The sequence below is a fragment of the Gracilinanus agilis genome, chromosome 4 (assembly GCF_016433145.1).
Source record: "Gracilinanus agilis isolate LMUSP501 chromosome 4, AgileGrace, whole genome shotgun sequence".
Lineage (NCBI taxonomy): Eukaryota > Metazoa > Chordata > Mammalia > Didelphimorphia > Didelphidae > Gracilinanus > Gracilinanus agilis.
In genome coordinates, this window is record NC_058133.1 from 3,099,015 (window position 1) to 3,116,956 (window position 17,942).

The 17,942-nt window shown below is 46.7% G+C and overlaps 1 protein-coding gene across 1 annotated transcript; it reads right to left on the minus strand.

Annotated features, from left to right (window-relative positions):
- Nucleotides 1-1,442: 1,442 nt before the first annotated feature.
- On the minus strand, nucleotides 1,443-8,787 carry FPGT (fucose-1-phosphate guanylyltransferase). The gene is made up of 4 exons (XM_044676471.1): nucleotides 8,701-8,787; nucleotides 6,433-6,600; nucleotides 4,619-4,711; nucleotides 1,443-2,890 (listed from the first exon to the last, which is right to left on the minus strand). Exons 1-4 carry the CDS (start codon nucleotides 8,780-8,782, stop codon nucleotides 1,443-1,445), a joined length of 1,791 nt encoding a protein of 596 aa, XP_044532406.1. The 5' UTR covers nucleotides 8,783-8,787.
- Between the last annotated feature and the right edge of the window lie 9,155 nt (nucleotides 8,788-17,942).

The window sequence follows — 17,942 nt, forward strand, 5'->3', positions numbered from 1 at the left end:
CCCAAGTCCTGACTTGTTTCTCCCCCTTTCTGCCAAGAAGATACTATTTTTCCATGCAGAAAATGTTGCAGGTTGAGCAAACAATGATGCCATAATTGTGCTCTGATGGAGACACGAGTGCATGTGAGTTTATTACTTTGATTTATTCACAGCAATTAAAAATCACAACAAATTTGCCTCCCACTTGATACAAAAGCTTGATATGTTTCAATAGAACACCCAATCAACCTGAGCTCGTTACCCAATTTTATTTTCATTGATGTTTTTCTTCTGTATCATACCCAGATCACTCCTCCTGATTTCCTCTGATTTATCACTGATTGGCCATTTTCCCAGTGTGGACAAATTAAATATTTTGTAACTCAACATTTGTGTTACATATTTTAGTAATAAAAGATGAAACAAATGGATAGATTTATGTGAGCTGATTATCTGGACATTCTAATTACCCATCATCCTTTAGCATCATCTTTGATGGAGTGTATATAACAGAGATTTCCCTGCGATTGGACAAAATCATGGATTCAAAATACATATGAGCACATAAATGGCATCCCTTTCCATTTGGGTAGGATAAAACAGTCTCTTAACTGAGATTTGAAAAAAAAAACAAACCCAAACACAATGATATCTTTTTCCTTTTTTTTTTTTTTTCTTGTATGCCGAACCACTAGGACTCTAAACCAATTCTTTCTTTAAAACAATTTCTGATTGTTAAGCATTAATTTAATTTGAATTTCCCAGCTACAGCTTTGTTTCTAAGGAGAAAAGGTTATTAAGAAGGTTCTTGAGGATCGGATGGTCCTAAAGAGATGATATTTTGATTAGTTCATCTCAATGGAATTACATTTCAGGGTGGGATTAAATAAATTATCTTGAGCTTTTATTGGACTAAAAGAACAATGTCCTTTGTAGGCAATAGAAGAACCTCTAAAGTTGCCTTATTTCTTCCAGCCTTCATTTACATCTTGAGGAAAATTACATTTAAAACTATTTGTGATATTATTTAGCCAAAATACTATCATAGAAATCCTAAATCCTTTCTAAAAGGAAAATACCACACAAAATGCTCTTTTATGGTCTGCCAGGCCACACTGCTAAAATGACTACTAGGTTTGATTTTTTTAAAATATTGTTTCCACGAATGTCCTAGTTAATATGTTCATAGTTGTTACTTATTCAAAAAGCTCCCCAAAGAGTAATGAATGTTCTCAGAAAATCTGTCTCTTTCTGTATTTGGAGGTTTGAAATATTTCATTAATTCCTTCATCAAAAGAATGGTTTATCTGTATTTCTGCATTATTAATGTTATGCTACAATGACACTGCTAATGCAATTTCATTATTTCTACTTCAGTGAAACAAAGAAAAAATAGACATAATTCCTAGGCTCTGCAACCTTGAAAGCACCGAATGTGAGTAAAGCAGTCCCCAACCCGACTTTCACACATCTGCTTGGCACCGCTGTAAGCTGATTTCTTGAGAAAGGTGCTCCCTCCACTTCATCATGTCTTCCACATCTTTGTAGAAGAGCATTTCTTCAATGGACAAGCGTTCGTAGCTGGTCAGAGGGAACGGCGACCTGCTCCTCACAGCCTCCAGCAGCCTCAAGGAGGCCCTCACAGAATCATTCAGGGATGGGCACACCGGGAAGATCCGAGCAGTCCACAAACTCAGGCTGCTTTTGTTGCCAGAGAACAGGTCTTCATTCATTTTCAGGCCCCAGAGATCTAAGCACGCCAGAAATCCCAGGCCAGAAAACTGCAGGGAATGGAGGTCTGACAGTACCTTTACGTTCTGTTTCAGATTGTCGTCTACCCCATATGCCATAGTGGCGTATACCGAGTGCCCGTTCGCCTTTAAGCTCAGAGTACACAGGAAAGAACTGGGCGGAATGGCGGCCTTCGAGACAACGTGACAGCCACTGATGATGCTGTTGCCTCCGACGGTGACGTCGGGTCCCAGCCAGGAATATTCGACCACTGAGCCTGGGGTCAAAGCACACCTTGGTTCTACTATGCTTTGGATGACACAAGTGGTTTTATCGGAGCCTTCAGAGTCCCCCGGAGAGATGCTGACGGCTTTGGAGAGTAAGCCAAGCTCGGACTTCAGCTTCTTATCGGAGGTGAAATGATACAGATATTCTTGAGTCGTGCCAATGTGATAGAATTTGGAGTTGTTGAGAGTGATGACATTGAGAGGCGTGCCTTGGAGGAGATGGAAGATCTTCTCCCTTATCCCGACCAACTCAGACTCTTCTCTGGTGACGTTGGCAGTATTTTTCGTATATGCCACTGTGGCGCCGGGGCCCAGGGCTTGCAGGAAGTCTCCGTAGGCATCGATCTCACACGTCAGGGCCCCGAGTTGTTGATAAAAAGCCAGTAACTTTCTGGCTGAATTATGATCCATGTAAAACAGGCTGTCTGTGTAGACAATGTCAGAGTGCAAGTTCTGAGCACTGAGGTCCCCAGATGCAAAGTTCTTTGGGGAAGGATTGCTCTTTCTTCTTACAGCATTGGCCTGATACATCTCCTGTAGGCTGGGCTTATGCAGGAAACGATGGCAAATTCTGTACTCCAGGTCTCCACATTCTGAGTCGTCTGAATTTTCTAGCACAAAAACCCCGTGTGTTGTACCAATGGTCAAGTCAGAAGGATGAGCCAAAGCTGTGAAGCCAGGCTTATCGAACCTCAGGATATCAGTTTCTCCAACACTGTAAAGTTCTATGTCATCTGCACAGGTCACCAAAATTCCAGGACTCATGTGGGAGGGGAAATCAATGTACATGGCCAGTTTTAACTCCAGCATCTGAAAAATGGGATCACCCAGAGGTAGAGCTGTAAAAATTTTTCCCAGGGCACTTGCATTGGGGAGGCGTTGACTGTAGCCACCTGGAAAAACCAAAGAGATCAGAGAAAAAGGCATTCCTGGCAAGAAGAAGTTAGAGACCCTCTGAAGAAAAATGAAGAAAGAGGGACCCTAGGGAGTCATTGGCTGACATGGTCCTGGGCATATACATGAGATGTAGCTTTCTTCTATTGAGAGCCTAATTCAAAAGCGAGAAGAAAGATAAACAAGGACCTTGAAAGTCAGTCATCTGAAATGACATAGTGTGAAAGGTTACAGGCGGAAGAAAATTCTACCTCACTATCGGCCTGTCTTTTGTTTGGGCACAAATGTCGACCAGTACCCAACACAGAGTCTCATAGCTAATGAGGGTTCTATAAAAAATTGCCAAATGAACTAGACAACTGAAGTTACGTCTAGAAAAAGGATGATGGGCAAGAACTGGCAAAACCATCTTGTACCTCTACTTGAAGAAGTGGGAGCTTTTGAATGTACTAGAAAGTACTTAACTGAGTACAAAATTTGAGAGGATAAGTTTTGAAAATTCTCTTATGAATCAGATATAATCAATCTTACTAATTCAGGTGAATTTGGGGTAGAGGCATAGCTAAGACATTCTGAGTAAAAGAAAGGTAAACATTATAGATGTGTGTTAAAAATAATGCATTTTCCTGCCTTTGACATTTATATGATCATCTGGAAGAAGAAAAAGGTCTGTCAAAGGTGGGTTTGGTAAGGAGGAGGGAGACCCATGGATTATGGTCAGATAAGGGGATTCTGGAATTCTTGGAACATAATGGTGATACGTTTTGTGGGTATGGCAAGACCAAGTATGAGCACCTTTGGTGTGGCCGAAGTGGGATGGCAGAGGGGGTTGTAGGATGTGAGCAGGTTGAGGGACTGAGTGTTTAGGTGTTTGAGAGGGAGTTCAAAGTGTGCTGAGGGCCCCTCATATGAAGGCAGGAGTTAAGGAGGGGAAGTAGTGAGCTGGGCACTGACCTGGCTGAGGAAGGAAAGGGGGAGGCCGGGGTGGAGGGGGTCTGAAGAAAATCACTCTCAGGATTTGAATTGGGTAATAGCTGTGGACAGTGTGAACCAAAGGAAGAGTGCTTCCTGAGTGATGGGGGTGGAGGGGAGGGAGAGAACATGGAAGCAGCCACGGGGCACAAAGAAGATTCTGACTCCCCTGCTCAATGAAGAAGTCAAGGGGCAGCCAGTGCTGGAGAGCAGCCAGGTCTGGGCGGCTGCTTATTTCAGTTACTGAGATCGACAATAAAATAGCAACAACACCGATTTGAATTTCTTTCATGGGTAGGTCTTGACCTTGGAGCTCTGACACCTGTTTTTTCCACCGCCCAGACAAACACGGCATCACACAGAGTCCCAGAGTGTTGGAGGCCATTTCCACTAACTTCCCACCCAAAGCAGAAACCCCCTCTATGCCATCCACAGCAGATGGTGATGTTTTGAGGAGTTCAGCCTTAAGAAAGTCATTTTCAATTGACAGATCAAAGCCGTCTCTGATGAAAAGTTGATGACCGAGTGCGTGATCTACAATCTAAAGAAGGTTCTAACAGAGAAAACTACATTATGCTGCCTCCGCCATGAGAAACTATCAAAGCAAGACATGTATGAAATGTTTGTTTTCAAAGAGGAACGACTTCAAAGATACACAAAAAGGCGAAGTTTCCCAAGGGGGAGGACAAAGGCTCTACTCTATCAAAGGTGAAATACTCAACAGAAACGTATAAACGAGGGAAGTATGAATTTACCAGAATGAATTAAGAGGATGGTAAAGCTACTCCATATTTCACCATATATTTCTTCCAAATGTTGAAGGGCACAAAGGGTTGATCCTCCATTTCCTTAATTAAAAAAAGAAAAAAGAGAATTAAAATCATTGAAGCAAGATGGAAATATCCAGTTTATAGCCAACTAACTCATTAATGGGGTTAGCATTGTGGTCTGTTAGAATTTCAAGATGTTAAGCCATAAAAACAAATCACAAAAATAATTGAACACACACTTAAACACATGTGTATTCATATGCATACGTGCCCACATGCACCTACATATACATGTAGAATTATTTTTTTAACCCTGGCTGTAAAATTTGGATCTTAAGGATTTAAAAAATAACACACTTGTAGGATTCTCTTAGGGAAAAAAGATGTAAACAATGAATGTGATGAGCTACTGAATGGACAGTCTTGGCAAAGTAGAATGAAAATGGACATGTAGCCAGATGGCATGAGTTAAGAGTCCAGACTCTGCCATGCTGACTGTTGGACTTAACCAACGCAAGTCACCTCCTGCCCCTGTGGGCCTCAGTTTCTCTATCTGTATAAGGAATCTGTCTTTAGAAGCCCAATGTTTGGTGATTCTATGGGGTACATAGGAATGGGCGAGTGTAGCCCCCATGCATGCATGCACACACAAGCACACACAAGCACACACTTTCACTTGACATGAGGTTTCATGGCCACAGGATGCTGCCCCACATTCTCTCTCCAGAAGGGCCTTCCTGGCCTTGTGCCCAGGTCAGTTCCAGGGCCTCCAAGTCTCCTTCCCATGAAGGTTTGCCTGAACTAAGCTCAAAATATAAATCTAATGTGGTCCAAGGCGAGGGCTTTAGTGCTGGTCAGCGTTTAACAACCAGAACTGTGCTGGCACACATGCAGGCATCGCTGACATTTCTCCCTTCCTTTGAGTCTCAGCCATGAATGGGGCTCTCCAAATTCAGGGCCCTCATTTGGAACATTTTCCAGGTTCCAAAGTGAACATTTAACAACCAGCTTTGGAAGTGTGTTGGAGGAGATTCCCACAGGCTTCTGATGGAGGGCGTGGTGGTGTGGCAGAGAGAACAGAGATGACTTCAGAGCCTACAAAATGCAGGGTCAGCTCTGCAGCCCACAGCAGGACTTGGGAAGGGTCTTCCCACACCAGGGCCAGCAGCGGCTCCTGGAGAGCTCAGTGGGCGGCTGAAAGCCCCGGTGGGGCTCCCAGGCGCTGTCGGAGTGGTCATCTTTTAGGAGCTGCACCTCTGGCGTACTGACCATTCCCTTCTCATTTTACAGAAGAGGATGTGGTGGTCAACATGGTTAAATGACTCGCCCAGGCTCACGGGGCTAAGACATGTCCGAGGCTAGATCTGAACTCAGGTCCTGCTGATTCCCGCCACCCCCATGACTCCCAGGCTAGAGCTTCAGGCTAAGTGCTCAGCCTCCAACGGCTCATTTCTTTCCCGTGTTGGTTATGAAGGCATTTCCTTTTACAATACGGGCAAACATCCAAACGTTCCTGGGCAGCTGAGACTCCTTTTACTCCCTGACCTAGGTAAGGCAGGGTGGACCTCCTGGGGGACGCTCTGGGGGCTTTGGTGGGCCCATCTGGAGCTGGGGGTGGGGACAGAGGGAGGGGTAAAGCTTTACCATCATTTAGCTGCTCCTCTGCAGGTCCCAGGATTCTCTCTCACAGGGCATTCTGGGAGCTGAGGGAGCTGGGAGGCCCAGAAGGAGCCTCCTTGGATCCTGCTGCTTCTTCCAAACCCACCCCAGGCCTTGCTCCTCCCCCCCAAAGAACCCACCGATCTTGGCTCCGATGGGATCAGCAAACACGTGGTAGTGGACGCCCAGGGGCAGCTCCCCACACTGGAGCTTTCTGGACAGCTGGAGCTGATAGGCCACCTCCTGCTCCTGGTCGGCTGCTGTCAGCACCACCACGTCCCAGAACTCTCCTGGTGGCACAGGCTGGCCTGCTCAGAAAGAGGAGAGACAGTGAGGCCTCGGGCTGACGCATGATTCCTCAAAGGTACCCTGGAGGTGGCAGGCCCATCAGGGGATCAGCCCACAGGAGCTGGGGCTGGATCCCTTCCTGGAGGGACTGGGGGCAAGTCCCTCCTGGCTCCTCCTCTGGAAAGGGGGTGCCTGGATTAGGCCCTCTGGGCCCCCTAGGATCATCGCAGCCTCCAAGAAGAAGACTCTGGGCCTGGGAGGATGAGGCTTCTCTGCAGAGAAGTTCTCCAACCAGACAAACGGGTTTGTCCTGGGGACACCTCCTCCAGCGGCAGGAGGCTGTCACAGGCCGCACTTCAGTTCACCCTCAGACAGGGCTGCAGATTCTGCTCCCTGGGGGGAGGCTTGGGACACAGAGCTGGAGCCTGGCCTGCTTGGAGGCCCCGTCCCCAGTGCTTACCAGGAGGAGATGGAGGAGAGGCTCAATGGGCCTTAACAGAGGCTCAGGGCAAGCCCGACACAGTGATGACTGGCTGTCCAGGGAAGCCCGTGGCCCCGGCCAGCCCTACCTGCTCCTACCCTTTCTTCCTCAAAGCTGGGAAGGTTGTGGGGCCGGGCCTGGGACTCTGTATCACTGGAACTCTGGGCCTGAGGGTCCTGATGCTCGTGAAGGGGCCCAACAAGATGCCTGGCTACAGCCCTCAGCCGGGGGCACCCAGTGGCCAGGTGATCCCCAGTCTGCTTCCCAAAGGCTGCCTGGCTCACATGCCCCCTCTAACCATCCGGCCCATGCTCCTCTCAATGGGAAATCACAGACATTGTCAGGCTCCTGCTTTGGGCAGGTACTGGGTCGGGCATGGCAGGCAAAGGCCTTCAAGGAGCCCATGTCCACAGCGAGAAACAGCTGGGCTCACACCAGCGGGGCCAAGACCTTGCAGGGAAGAGAGACCATGAGGCTCCCCTGCTAGGGAAGGGAGGGCACTGGGGACAGGAAAAGGCCTGGAGGTGGGAGAGGGAAGGTCACACAGAGAAGAGGAAAAGCAACAGGAAATGGGCTGCCAAGGCCCCCCAGGGGAAGCTGAGAAGAGGCAGGATGGAGCCAAGATCCTTTTGGGCCTCAACAGTCATTCATGCACTGGGTGACCAAGGCTAGTTCTGGCCCTCCAGGGGCTCATGGTCTGGGAAGTGTCTGTCCCATTTGTATGATGAACACGCACCACCCACACCCCAGTCCTCCCACCACTTCCAGGCTCTCCTCTGCCCCCAAAAGCCACCAGAGCAGAGAGGAGACTCAGGGCCTTTAGGAGCCCCAGACCAGGGGGGAACCCAGGCCCCAGCTCATCCAGAATCTACCCCTGGGGCCTCTACACCTGCAAGGTCCAGTGGATTCTTTTCTCTCAATCCCAGCTAGTTTGAATGCTGTCTCTGTATCCCCAGGGCTCACAGTCCAGGAAGGGGGGAGGGGGCTGGAGTAGGGGAGATCTGAGTTCAAATCTGCCCTCAGGCACTCCCAATCCTTCGGACCCAGACCAGGACCCTTAGTCTCCACCCGCCCCAGTTTCCTCCTCGGAAAAGTGGGGATGACCCTAACCCTAAATTCGTCCAACGCCCTGAGACCTCGCTCGTAAAGCGCCCAGCACACTAGTATGCTGAATGACTGAGTGAACCCCAACAGAATCTTTCTGCTCTGCGGGGACCAGACGAGTGGGGTCCTGTCTCTGCACCCCAGCGCTGCACGCAACAGGCCCTCCACGAATGCCAGAGCCAGGTGGCCCAGGGTCCCTCCCGGCCCTTCTGGGTTCTTGGAGACTCCCTTCCCCTCCTGCCCCTGACTGTCTCCCCAGAGCCTCGCACAGCGCCCGCAAACAGGAGGTGCCTCTTACGGGCTGGTCAGGGGGAAGGAAAGAATGAGGTGTCACGGAGTGGGGCCCTGGAAGCCCGCAGCAGGGCGGTCTTCAGTGACGTCACTGCTCCTCCCCTCCGCGGAGAGCGGTCCCGGAAGTCCATAGACGTCAGAGCCAGGCCCAACCTCCTCGCCACCCGGAAGTCTTCCCGGAAGGCAGTGTCGCTTGCCTCTGGCGCCGCGGGTCGCCCTCTTGCCTCTCGTCCCATCCTCGTACCTCTCAGCTGCTCGAACTTCCGCAGCTTGCGCTGGGTGGCTTCGCGCAGCGACACGTCGGGACCAGGCTCCGCAGCCGCCATGAGTGCCGCGCCGCTAGGGATTGTGGATCCAAGGGTTGACTGGCCAAGACGCATGCGCGACTCATAGAGGCCGGCTCCGCCCCCGGTCCGCTCTATTCGAGACTCTGGAAAGTCACATCCCCCTCCTCCATCCTAGGCGGTGACTGAGCCCAGGGAGACCAGGCGCGTGCGCCAACCCACAGGGGCACGGTGTCCATAGCAACCACGGAAGCCGGCCAGCCAGGCAGTTGTTGGTCCCACTCTGAGTTGGTGCGGACTATCTCGCTGCTCTTTCCCTCTGCTCGCTGCCCCGCGGCCTCGCCAGCCCGGCGAGTGGGCTTTGGGGTGACCTAGCTGAGCCTCAGGCCCAGAAGAGAGGCGTGTCGTAGCCTCCAAGACCCCCAGAAAACAAACTTCGTCCCCAGAGGCCCGAGGGCTCCCTCTCACTCCGCCCGGCTGGCCTTCCTGTAGCGCTTTCAGGTGCGGGAAGCGCTTTCCACTCCTTAGCACACAGTAGGTGCCTCAGAAAGGCATGGCCGCTGTTTAAACGCCTTGGACCAGGTAATTGTAGCCTAGCTGCCACCCCGGTGGACTCTAAAGCTTATGGGACCTCGGGGCATGCAGGGAGCTGTTAGGCTGAACGGGGCGGGGGCACTACTGCCTTGGGAGCAGGACGACCCGAGTTCAAATCACCTTTCCGACGCTAGCTGTGTGCTTCTGGAGAAGTCACCCAGCCGCTGCTTGCCTCAGTTTCCACATCTGTAACATGGGGACATTCAGGGCACCTACTTCCCAGGTTGTGAGGATGGAATATCTGTAAAGTGCCTGTCTAATGTTCAAGTCCCTCCTCATCTTTGTTACTGGCTGACCCACCCCAAGCAGTCTTTGAAGCAAACTCACATCAAGTCCCAGACTCTGCACCAGCACCCAGAAAGCTCTGGAAATCCTGCCTCTGGCATTCCCCGGGGTGGGATCAGACACTTCCCACTGAGCCTCAGTTTGTCCCTCTGCGAAAATGGCCACAATCCCTGCTCTTTCTCGTGGTGAGGATGTAGAGAGTTCACCTATGCAAGACCCTTCTGGCTAAGGGGCTTAATAAAGAACTGTCTAGTCATTTTCAGTTGGGTCCTAGTCCATTTGGGGTTTCCTTGGCAAAGATCTTGTAGTGGTCCCGGTTTCCTTCTCCAGTTCATTTTACAAATAAGGAAACTGAAACCAATAGGGTGAAGTGATTTACCAAAAATAATAAATGCTCATTAATGAAACAATGATCCAACAGAATAATTTCCGACCATTGTCCGCGCCAAAAAATGTATGTCCCCTTTGGAATTTCCAGTCATCTGTCGGATGGGGAATGACATGTTTCATCTTCAGTCCTGGGGAAGGCCTATTGGCTCCTTAGACACACCTGTAGAGGTGAGATGTCTGAAGTCATCTCCTCCGGTGGCCTCTTTGGCAGAGAGACCTCTTATAGTCCCCCAGTGAGGTTAAAAGGTTTGTCTGAAGCCTTCCATCTACTGCAAGAGAGCCGAGATTTCAGTCCGGGTTCTTTTGTCCACAAACCCATCATTTCCTTCTGGGTTCTACAAAGGTTGGTGCCTGGGAAAAACAAAATTTTCTCATAACAATAGCCAGTCCAACGAGAAAGGCTGCTCCTTGTGGTGGTGTGTTCTCTCTCATTGGAGGTCTCCAAACAAAAGTTAAACATCATTGGTTTAGACATGATATTTAAGCCAGGACAAAGACTGATCTCTAAAGGGAGAGACCGTAGAGACAGGAAAGAAGAGGGCTCAGAACAAGTCCCAGGGAAATGGTCCTAAGGAGGGGAACAGGAGATGGACAATGTCTCAGTCACAGAGTTTGTGGGGTAGTTAGGAGGGTAGAAAGCACTCGAGCTCAGAGAAGGACTTGGTCAGCTATTGCAACTTACAGTCATTAATCTCATAACAGCACTGGCAGCCGGACTACAACAGGTGGGACCAGTGAAGGCAGACTCTCCTCTAGGAGTCTGGCAGTGAAAGAGAGGGTATGTAGAGGACACAATGAGTGGCATGATCAAGTGAAGGGTTGTCTGAATGACAGAATGAGCTCCTAGCCTATGGACCAATAAAGTACTTGCATAGAGGGAGAGTCACAGGGGGCATAGAGGAGAGCCAGAGATAGGGCTACACAGAGACAGGAAGGCAGAAAGACTTAATGACTCAGACAGACAAGCAGAGACAGAGAGAGAGAAAAAGAAATAGTCAGAGACAGAAGCAAAGGTGGGGAGAGGTTCTGTTAGAGGGCAAGAATGAATGACAAATGAGAGAAGCAAGTCCTGGAGGATGCAGGAGGTTTGGGGGTTGAGGATACAGAAAGAGGATGTCCATTGAATCTTCTAGAACTGAGATGGAGATGTACAGGGTTTTCTTTTTTAACCTTTACCTTGTGTCTCAGAATTAATACTATGTATTGGTTCCAAGGCAGAAGAGAGCAGTAAGAGCTAGACAATGGGGATTATGTGATTTGCCCAGGGTCACACAGCTAGGAAGTGTCTGAGGCAAGATTTGAACCCAGAACCTCCCATCTCTGGATCTGGCTCTCTATTCATCAGACCATCCAGTTGCCCCCATGTAGAGGGTTTTTGAATTGTAAATGAGGGGACCCACATCAGAGGTACTTATTAGGAAGAAAATATAGGTGTGATATGAAGGAGAGAAAGAGAAGATTTGGGATAGCCAAGGAGAGAAATGGGGAGAGAAAAACAAGGAAGATTGAAAGATACTCTGTGAGTTAGTGAATTCCCGGTAGAAATAGGTCAAATGAATTGGGAGTTGGTCCAGATGGCAGGGTTGACCAAGGGCTGTGAGTTATCAGGGCGTACATGAATGGTCAGACCAATGGACAAAGAAGTCAAAGGCAGAGGACAATGTGGACCCATGGTGGTGAATTTCTGGCACACATACCTACAGAGGGAGCACTCAGAGCCCTCTCTGTGGGCACCTGCGCTGTTGCCTCAGCACATAGTTCACCAGATTTCATTACTAGAAAGCCAGAGGGATGCAGGACCGGGCTGCTCCCCTCTCCTTCTGCAGGGATGCCAGAGGACAAATAAAAATAGAGCCACTATCCCATCTGGAAGGATCTCTACAGGCCACCTATTGACCTAATTTAAAATATAGTCTTAGCTATGTTTTATTTTTATTTGCCTTGTTAAATATTTCCCAATTACATTTGAATCTGAGCATCTCTTTGGGGTGTTATCTATTTGACATTCCTGGTGAAAAGAATGTGCTGACTTGGAGAAAGACTGGAGACCTTGAGACAAATGAAAAAGTTGAAGCAGTAATCCAGGAAACAGATGATGGAGATAGCCTGGGGAAGCCCTGGGAATGGGAAATGACTCAAGATGGAGGTTGGATGCAGACTAGCTCTGCCAGCCCCCACTTAAACAAACCCACATGCCTAAGAAAAAATAAAATCATCACAGAACCTTACCCTTTTGGAAACAGTGCAAATTCCATGGAGTTCTCTTCCTCTATCAGTGTAACTCCAGGCTTCTTATGGGTCCCGTGGCCCCTTTAATTTTTTACCCTTTAATTCAGAGCTGCCCATTTAGTTTATTTAACTTGATTTCATCTCTTTAGAAATCTTATGGGAGAAGGGAGCAGTTGAGGCACAAAGTACTCTGTATCTGGTCCCACACTTCTCCAGAGATGACCAATTGCTGGACCTGACTGCATATCTGGATGGATACAAAACATTTTGTTTAATGAGATTTTAAGCCCAGAACATTTGGAGAATAATGGTGCCTTTATGGGAATGAATAAGAGTTGCATTTTGGGGAAAAAAATAAGATGAAACAAAATAAGCAAACAGATTAAAATAAAAACATAGGGGTGAGGTAGAGATAGTGAGATAGAGATACCCAGTCGGGGGACTAGTGTCCAATGCCCCTTCGGTGATGAATATGGGACATGTAGACTTTTAGAAATGCCAGCGACTATGATTTCTCTCTGATTTCATATAGGGTATCAAAAGAATTAGAGTTGGAAGTGATATAGGGGATTTCTAGGCAATACCATCTCTTATTAACTGGAGATTAAATTGAGGATTCATTAATTTAAAGAACTTATTGAAGATCACAAAAGATCTGAATGTCTTGTGCTTCAGTAAGATTACTTCTGAGGTCTGTTCTATCCAGCTCTGATTTGGTGACATGTCAAAACCAAAATGTCCTGGTTTGTGAGAGAAGGGGAAGGATTGGCTTTGGACCTTTGGTTGTAACCAAGAGTATTGGCAGAAAGGAAAGCTGAGCCCAAAGGAGAACATTGGAAAAGTGGCAGTGAAGATTTGGAGAGGAGAGAATAATGGTATCCTTTATATAAGCCTCTGAAAACAAATATTGCAATGTACCTTGCTAATGTACAGAGAGTAATTTAAAAAAAAAGAGAGAGATGGATGATAAAGGAGTCCTAGTGCCATCTGAAAGATGAATTTTTTTCTTTAGTTATGAACCATTTAAGTACAGACTTAGAGCAAAAACTGTATTTATGGGTCTAGCTTTAATCGCGTTATCCACATAGAGTGTAATTTAATTTAGTGATTCTGGAAAGGTCATTTGTCTAAAAGTAGTCAGGAGATGTCAAGAAAAGCTAATATTTCAAATAATTTAGAAGTTATTTATATTCACTTTAAAATTTTATCATTTTCTGTTTTCATTTATCTAAGAAACTCAAAGAATAATTTTACCCTTCCAGTAACCTTCCACCCGATCTCAGAAGATGATATTTGTTTATTTCAAATTATGGCATTTGCTGTGTCCAAAACATTGGTGACCACAGTGAAAGAGCCTGGGGTCGACTGCCCATAAAAAAGCTCACTGAAATCTTCTGGGTTATGTGACAAGAGAAGATTATCCCCCAAGAGATCAGGGATACCTCCATTGTCCATCTGTGGTAATCACAGTAGCAGAGGGATAGGAAGGGTCACTCTTTTAGTCATTGCCAGCAGATTCTTGCCAGTGTACTTACTCCTTAAAAGGCCGATCCTTTATCTAGAAGGGGTTACCTACAGGAAAAGCCAGTGTGGCTGCAGAAAGGGCAGAGAGAGTCAATATTATGTTTGCTGCCTGATGACTCCAGGAACAGAACTGATATCCGGACACAACATTCATCCATCTGACTGAGGCCTTTGAGGTCTTGGCAAAAGCTGGTTGCTGGGAGAGATTCATCAGTATTGTACGCCCGCTCCATGGTAGTACGCTTGCATGGATAATGGGCCATCTTTGTGTTTTTCTTAGTCACCAATGGAGTGAAAGCAGGGCTGGGTGCTCACTCCCAGGCTTTTTAGCTGGTGTTTTCAGCAGCACTTCGAGATGCTTTCCATGAGAACGAAAATGGCATCAAGATGCCCTAAAGGCAAATTTTAAAATTTGAATTGAATTTGAAAAGACTCCAAGCCAGGGCTAAAGGGGAGGGCTGGTTGGGACATAATGTTCTGTTCACACATGATTGTGTGCTCAGGGCAGCCTTTGAGATGGAGATGCAACAGGATGTGGATCCATTCTCTGCTGTTTGTGCTCCTTTTGGCCTGCCAATTGAACACCAAGAAAAGAGGTCTCTCTACTAGCAGCCTCTCATCCCTTTCCATAGACCCATCAGGCACAGCAAATGGAGAAGTTCAGTACCTCAGCAGCCCATTTCCAGGGATGACCACCTGGATAATGAAGTTGATGCTGACATTACCAGAACTACCTCAGCATTTGGGAGGCTCTGAAGAAAAGCATGAGAGAGAACAGGTAAGGAGCTAGCTGCCTGCCAACCTGGGGGTCTACAGAGCTGGCGTGCTGCCCTCCCCATTGTATGTCCATGAAACCCGGACGGCAGCAGCAGCATGCCAGGAAATCGAATGACTTCCATCTGAATTGTCTCGGGAAGATTCTGAAGAATCTTTACCCAGCAGGATAAAGTACTGGATCCCGACGTCTTCCCTTGGACTGAACTGTCAGGGTTCAGACTTTCCTGTAGAGAGCTCGGCTCCAATGGGCTGGCCATGTGGTTTGAATGCCAAACGTACATTTGCCTAAAACATTCTTTTAGAGAGAACTCACACGAGGCAGCACCCACATGGAGGCCAGAAGAAGCTCTCATAAGTACACTCTCAAGGACTTTCTGAAACACTTTGGTAGCAGTGGGGAGACACGAGAGCCACCGGCACAGGACTGCCCCTCGTGGTGTGACCCCATCAAAGAAGGGGCTAAACTCTCCAAGCGGAGCAGAATTGTAGCAGCCTCAAAGGAACATGAGTTGCACAAGTCTACTGACATCTCCATCCCCAACGTTCATAAGGCCTATCTGTGCCCCTCCTCTGGTAGAGCATTCCAAGCTTGCCTGGACTGATCAGTCACAGTCAGACACACTTTCATTGACCCTGATGTTGGGAGATCACTTTGGACCTCTTCATGTCTGAAGGGTAAAACCTTCGGTATCTTCCCTAGCATTTGGAACTGTGTTTTATATCTAAGCGGGCATCTAATTAATGTTTTTCACTTATGTAATGTTAATACTGCAAAATATAAATTATCTTATATACACCACATATTTCTGTATGCCACACTACATTTTATAATTAATGCCTGAGATTTCCCCCCTTTTCCTTCAATGTCTGCTGTTACTATTGGCTTTTCTTTAGAGGGATGAGGAGAGAGATTGTGTAGAGCCCCCAGTCACGAATGTGATATTTCTGGATTCTAGGTATCAGAACCCACAAGGATTATGTGTTAATTGAATCAAATGCACATAAACCTTGAAGTTTTTTTTATATTTATTTGTATTTATATTTATACCAATAAATGTATGTTTCAAAATGATGTTTTGTTAGTATTCCTACTGTTTAAGAGGTCCATGGAATGTCTGCCATGTCTTGCTATTCTTACCATCAAAGACATTTCTTCAACAAATGTTTCATTTTCTCTTACTAGCAAGTGAATTGAATTAAATATACACAACAAAGGATTTGTACTCTTCTTTTTTCTTATAATCTTCAGTCATTTCAATGTCATATTCCTCAGTATGTATGTAGTGTGCCACTTAAAACATATAAAAGTTGTGAGCTTGGATGACGTTCGTGAAGGTGACAGGCGTTGTCTTCTACAAAGGCATGGTTTTTGCAGTGTGATTAAAAATGTGGATGTAAATGAGTGAAAACTTTACTGACAATAATATGGATTTCTTTAAAATGACCCTCCTTTGAAGCTCTAATTGGAGCCCCGATGCTTTCTGTAAAAAGTCACTGCACTTCAACCCAGTCTCCTTTGGAGCATCTTGGGCCCCTTGGAACTTGGTCATTTACATATCCAAAGTCAAATGAGCAACATTTCATAGGAATGGAACGGACCAAATCCAACCGTCCTTGATTATATTCGAAACCGGGGGTGTTTGTTAGAGAAGGAACAAGAAGAGATTCTCATCTGTCTCTGTGGCTGATAATCTCAGAAGCATTCCTGCTGTCATGAACAAAATGAAATGGCATTAGGCTGCTAAATAACAAAGTCAGGTAATCCCCATTTTCTCATTAGCCAATAAGCATTTATTAGACATGTATGGTGTGAAAATAAAGGGGTAGCAAAATGGCACAGTGGATAGAATGCTGGGATTTGAGTCAGAAAGACCTGAATTCAAATGTGACTTCAGACACTTATTTAAATGCTTCACTCTAGACAAGTCACTTAACCTCTATTTGCCTTAATCCGCTGGACAAGAAAATGGCAAACCACTTTCATCTCTTTGTCCAGAAAATCCCATCGGCCAGCTGGCCCACGAGGTCACGGAGAGTCAGATGCCACTGAGCGACAACAACATCAACAAAGGTGATAATAACCCATATTTATAGAGCGCTTTAAAACTTACAAAATGCTCAACAAATTTCATCCTCACGACAACCTTTGGAGGCAGGTGCTGTTTTTATCTCCATTTTACAAAGGAAAAAAACCAGAAGCAGATAGCAAGTAAAGTAACTTGCCAAGATGGCTTTGTACCCTAAAGCTGGATCTGAATCCAGCCCTTCCTGACTCCAGATGCCAGGCTTGGAGAAACAAATCCACATGTTCCAACCTATAAGATTCTGTATTTTATAAATAAATACAAGCAATTAAAAATAAATGCAGACTGGTGAAAGGGGGACTCACAACAGGGGAATCAGAAAAGGCCTCTTGAAGGAGCTGATCCTTGAGAGGAGGCTTGAAGAGAGCTCTGGTTTCTGACGAGTAAGAGCGAGAAGGGAGAACATTCTTGGCTTGGGGAACTGCGTTTGAAAGGCACAGAGGTGGAGGGAAGCAATGATGGGCTTTTGTGTACAGAAAAAGGCAAATAGGCCAGTTGAATTGGAATGTTGAGTGCATGAAGGGGAATAATGTGTAATCAGGCCCGAATGATAGGCTGGAGCCCAATTGTGAAGGGCTTTAAATGCCACAGAGAAGAGTTTGTGTTTTATCCTAGAGACAATGAGGAACCAGCAAATTTTCTTGGCCAGGGGAATGACAGACTTGTGCTTAAGGAATACCAATTTTGCAGCTGTGTGGAGAACAGATTATAGAAAGAAAGAAATTGGATGCAGGGAGACCAATTAAAAAGCCATTGCTATACTCTGGGTGAGAGGTGAGGAGAGCTTGGACCAGGCTGGGTGTCCTATAAGTAGAGAGAAAGATGGAGAGGAGAAATATTGAAAGGTAGAATGAACAAGCCCTGGAAACTGATTCCATGCAAGGGGAAGGCGTGTGTGTATAAAAATAGGAAGACAGGAGCTGCATACAGCCCAGAGGCAGCCAGAGGGGAAGAGACCATCAGTGCCTAAAGGAAAAAGGAAATAATCACCCAGCTAGGGCCAGCTCTGTGGACCAAGAGGCTTTCCAGGCCTAATGTGATACCGATAAAAACCAACAGAGCCAGCCTCAGGGATTATCTGTACAAGAGACTGAGAAAGAGACAAAAGCTGCAAGAGGAAAACCTAAGGAAAGTTCTTTGGGGTACAGAAAATAATGTGAAATATTAAACATTTGAGAGAGAAAAAGAAGACAAAGCTAGCTGACCAGTAGATAAACCACCAACGAGGATCCTAACAACCAAAGAAAGAATGAAACGTCCAAATCCAAAATAGGGTGATGAGATATTACACTTTAAAGGACAATTAAACACAGGTACAT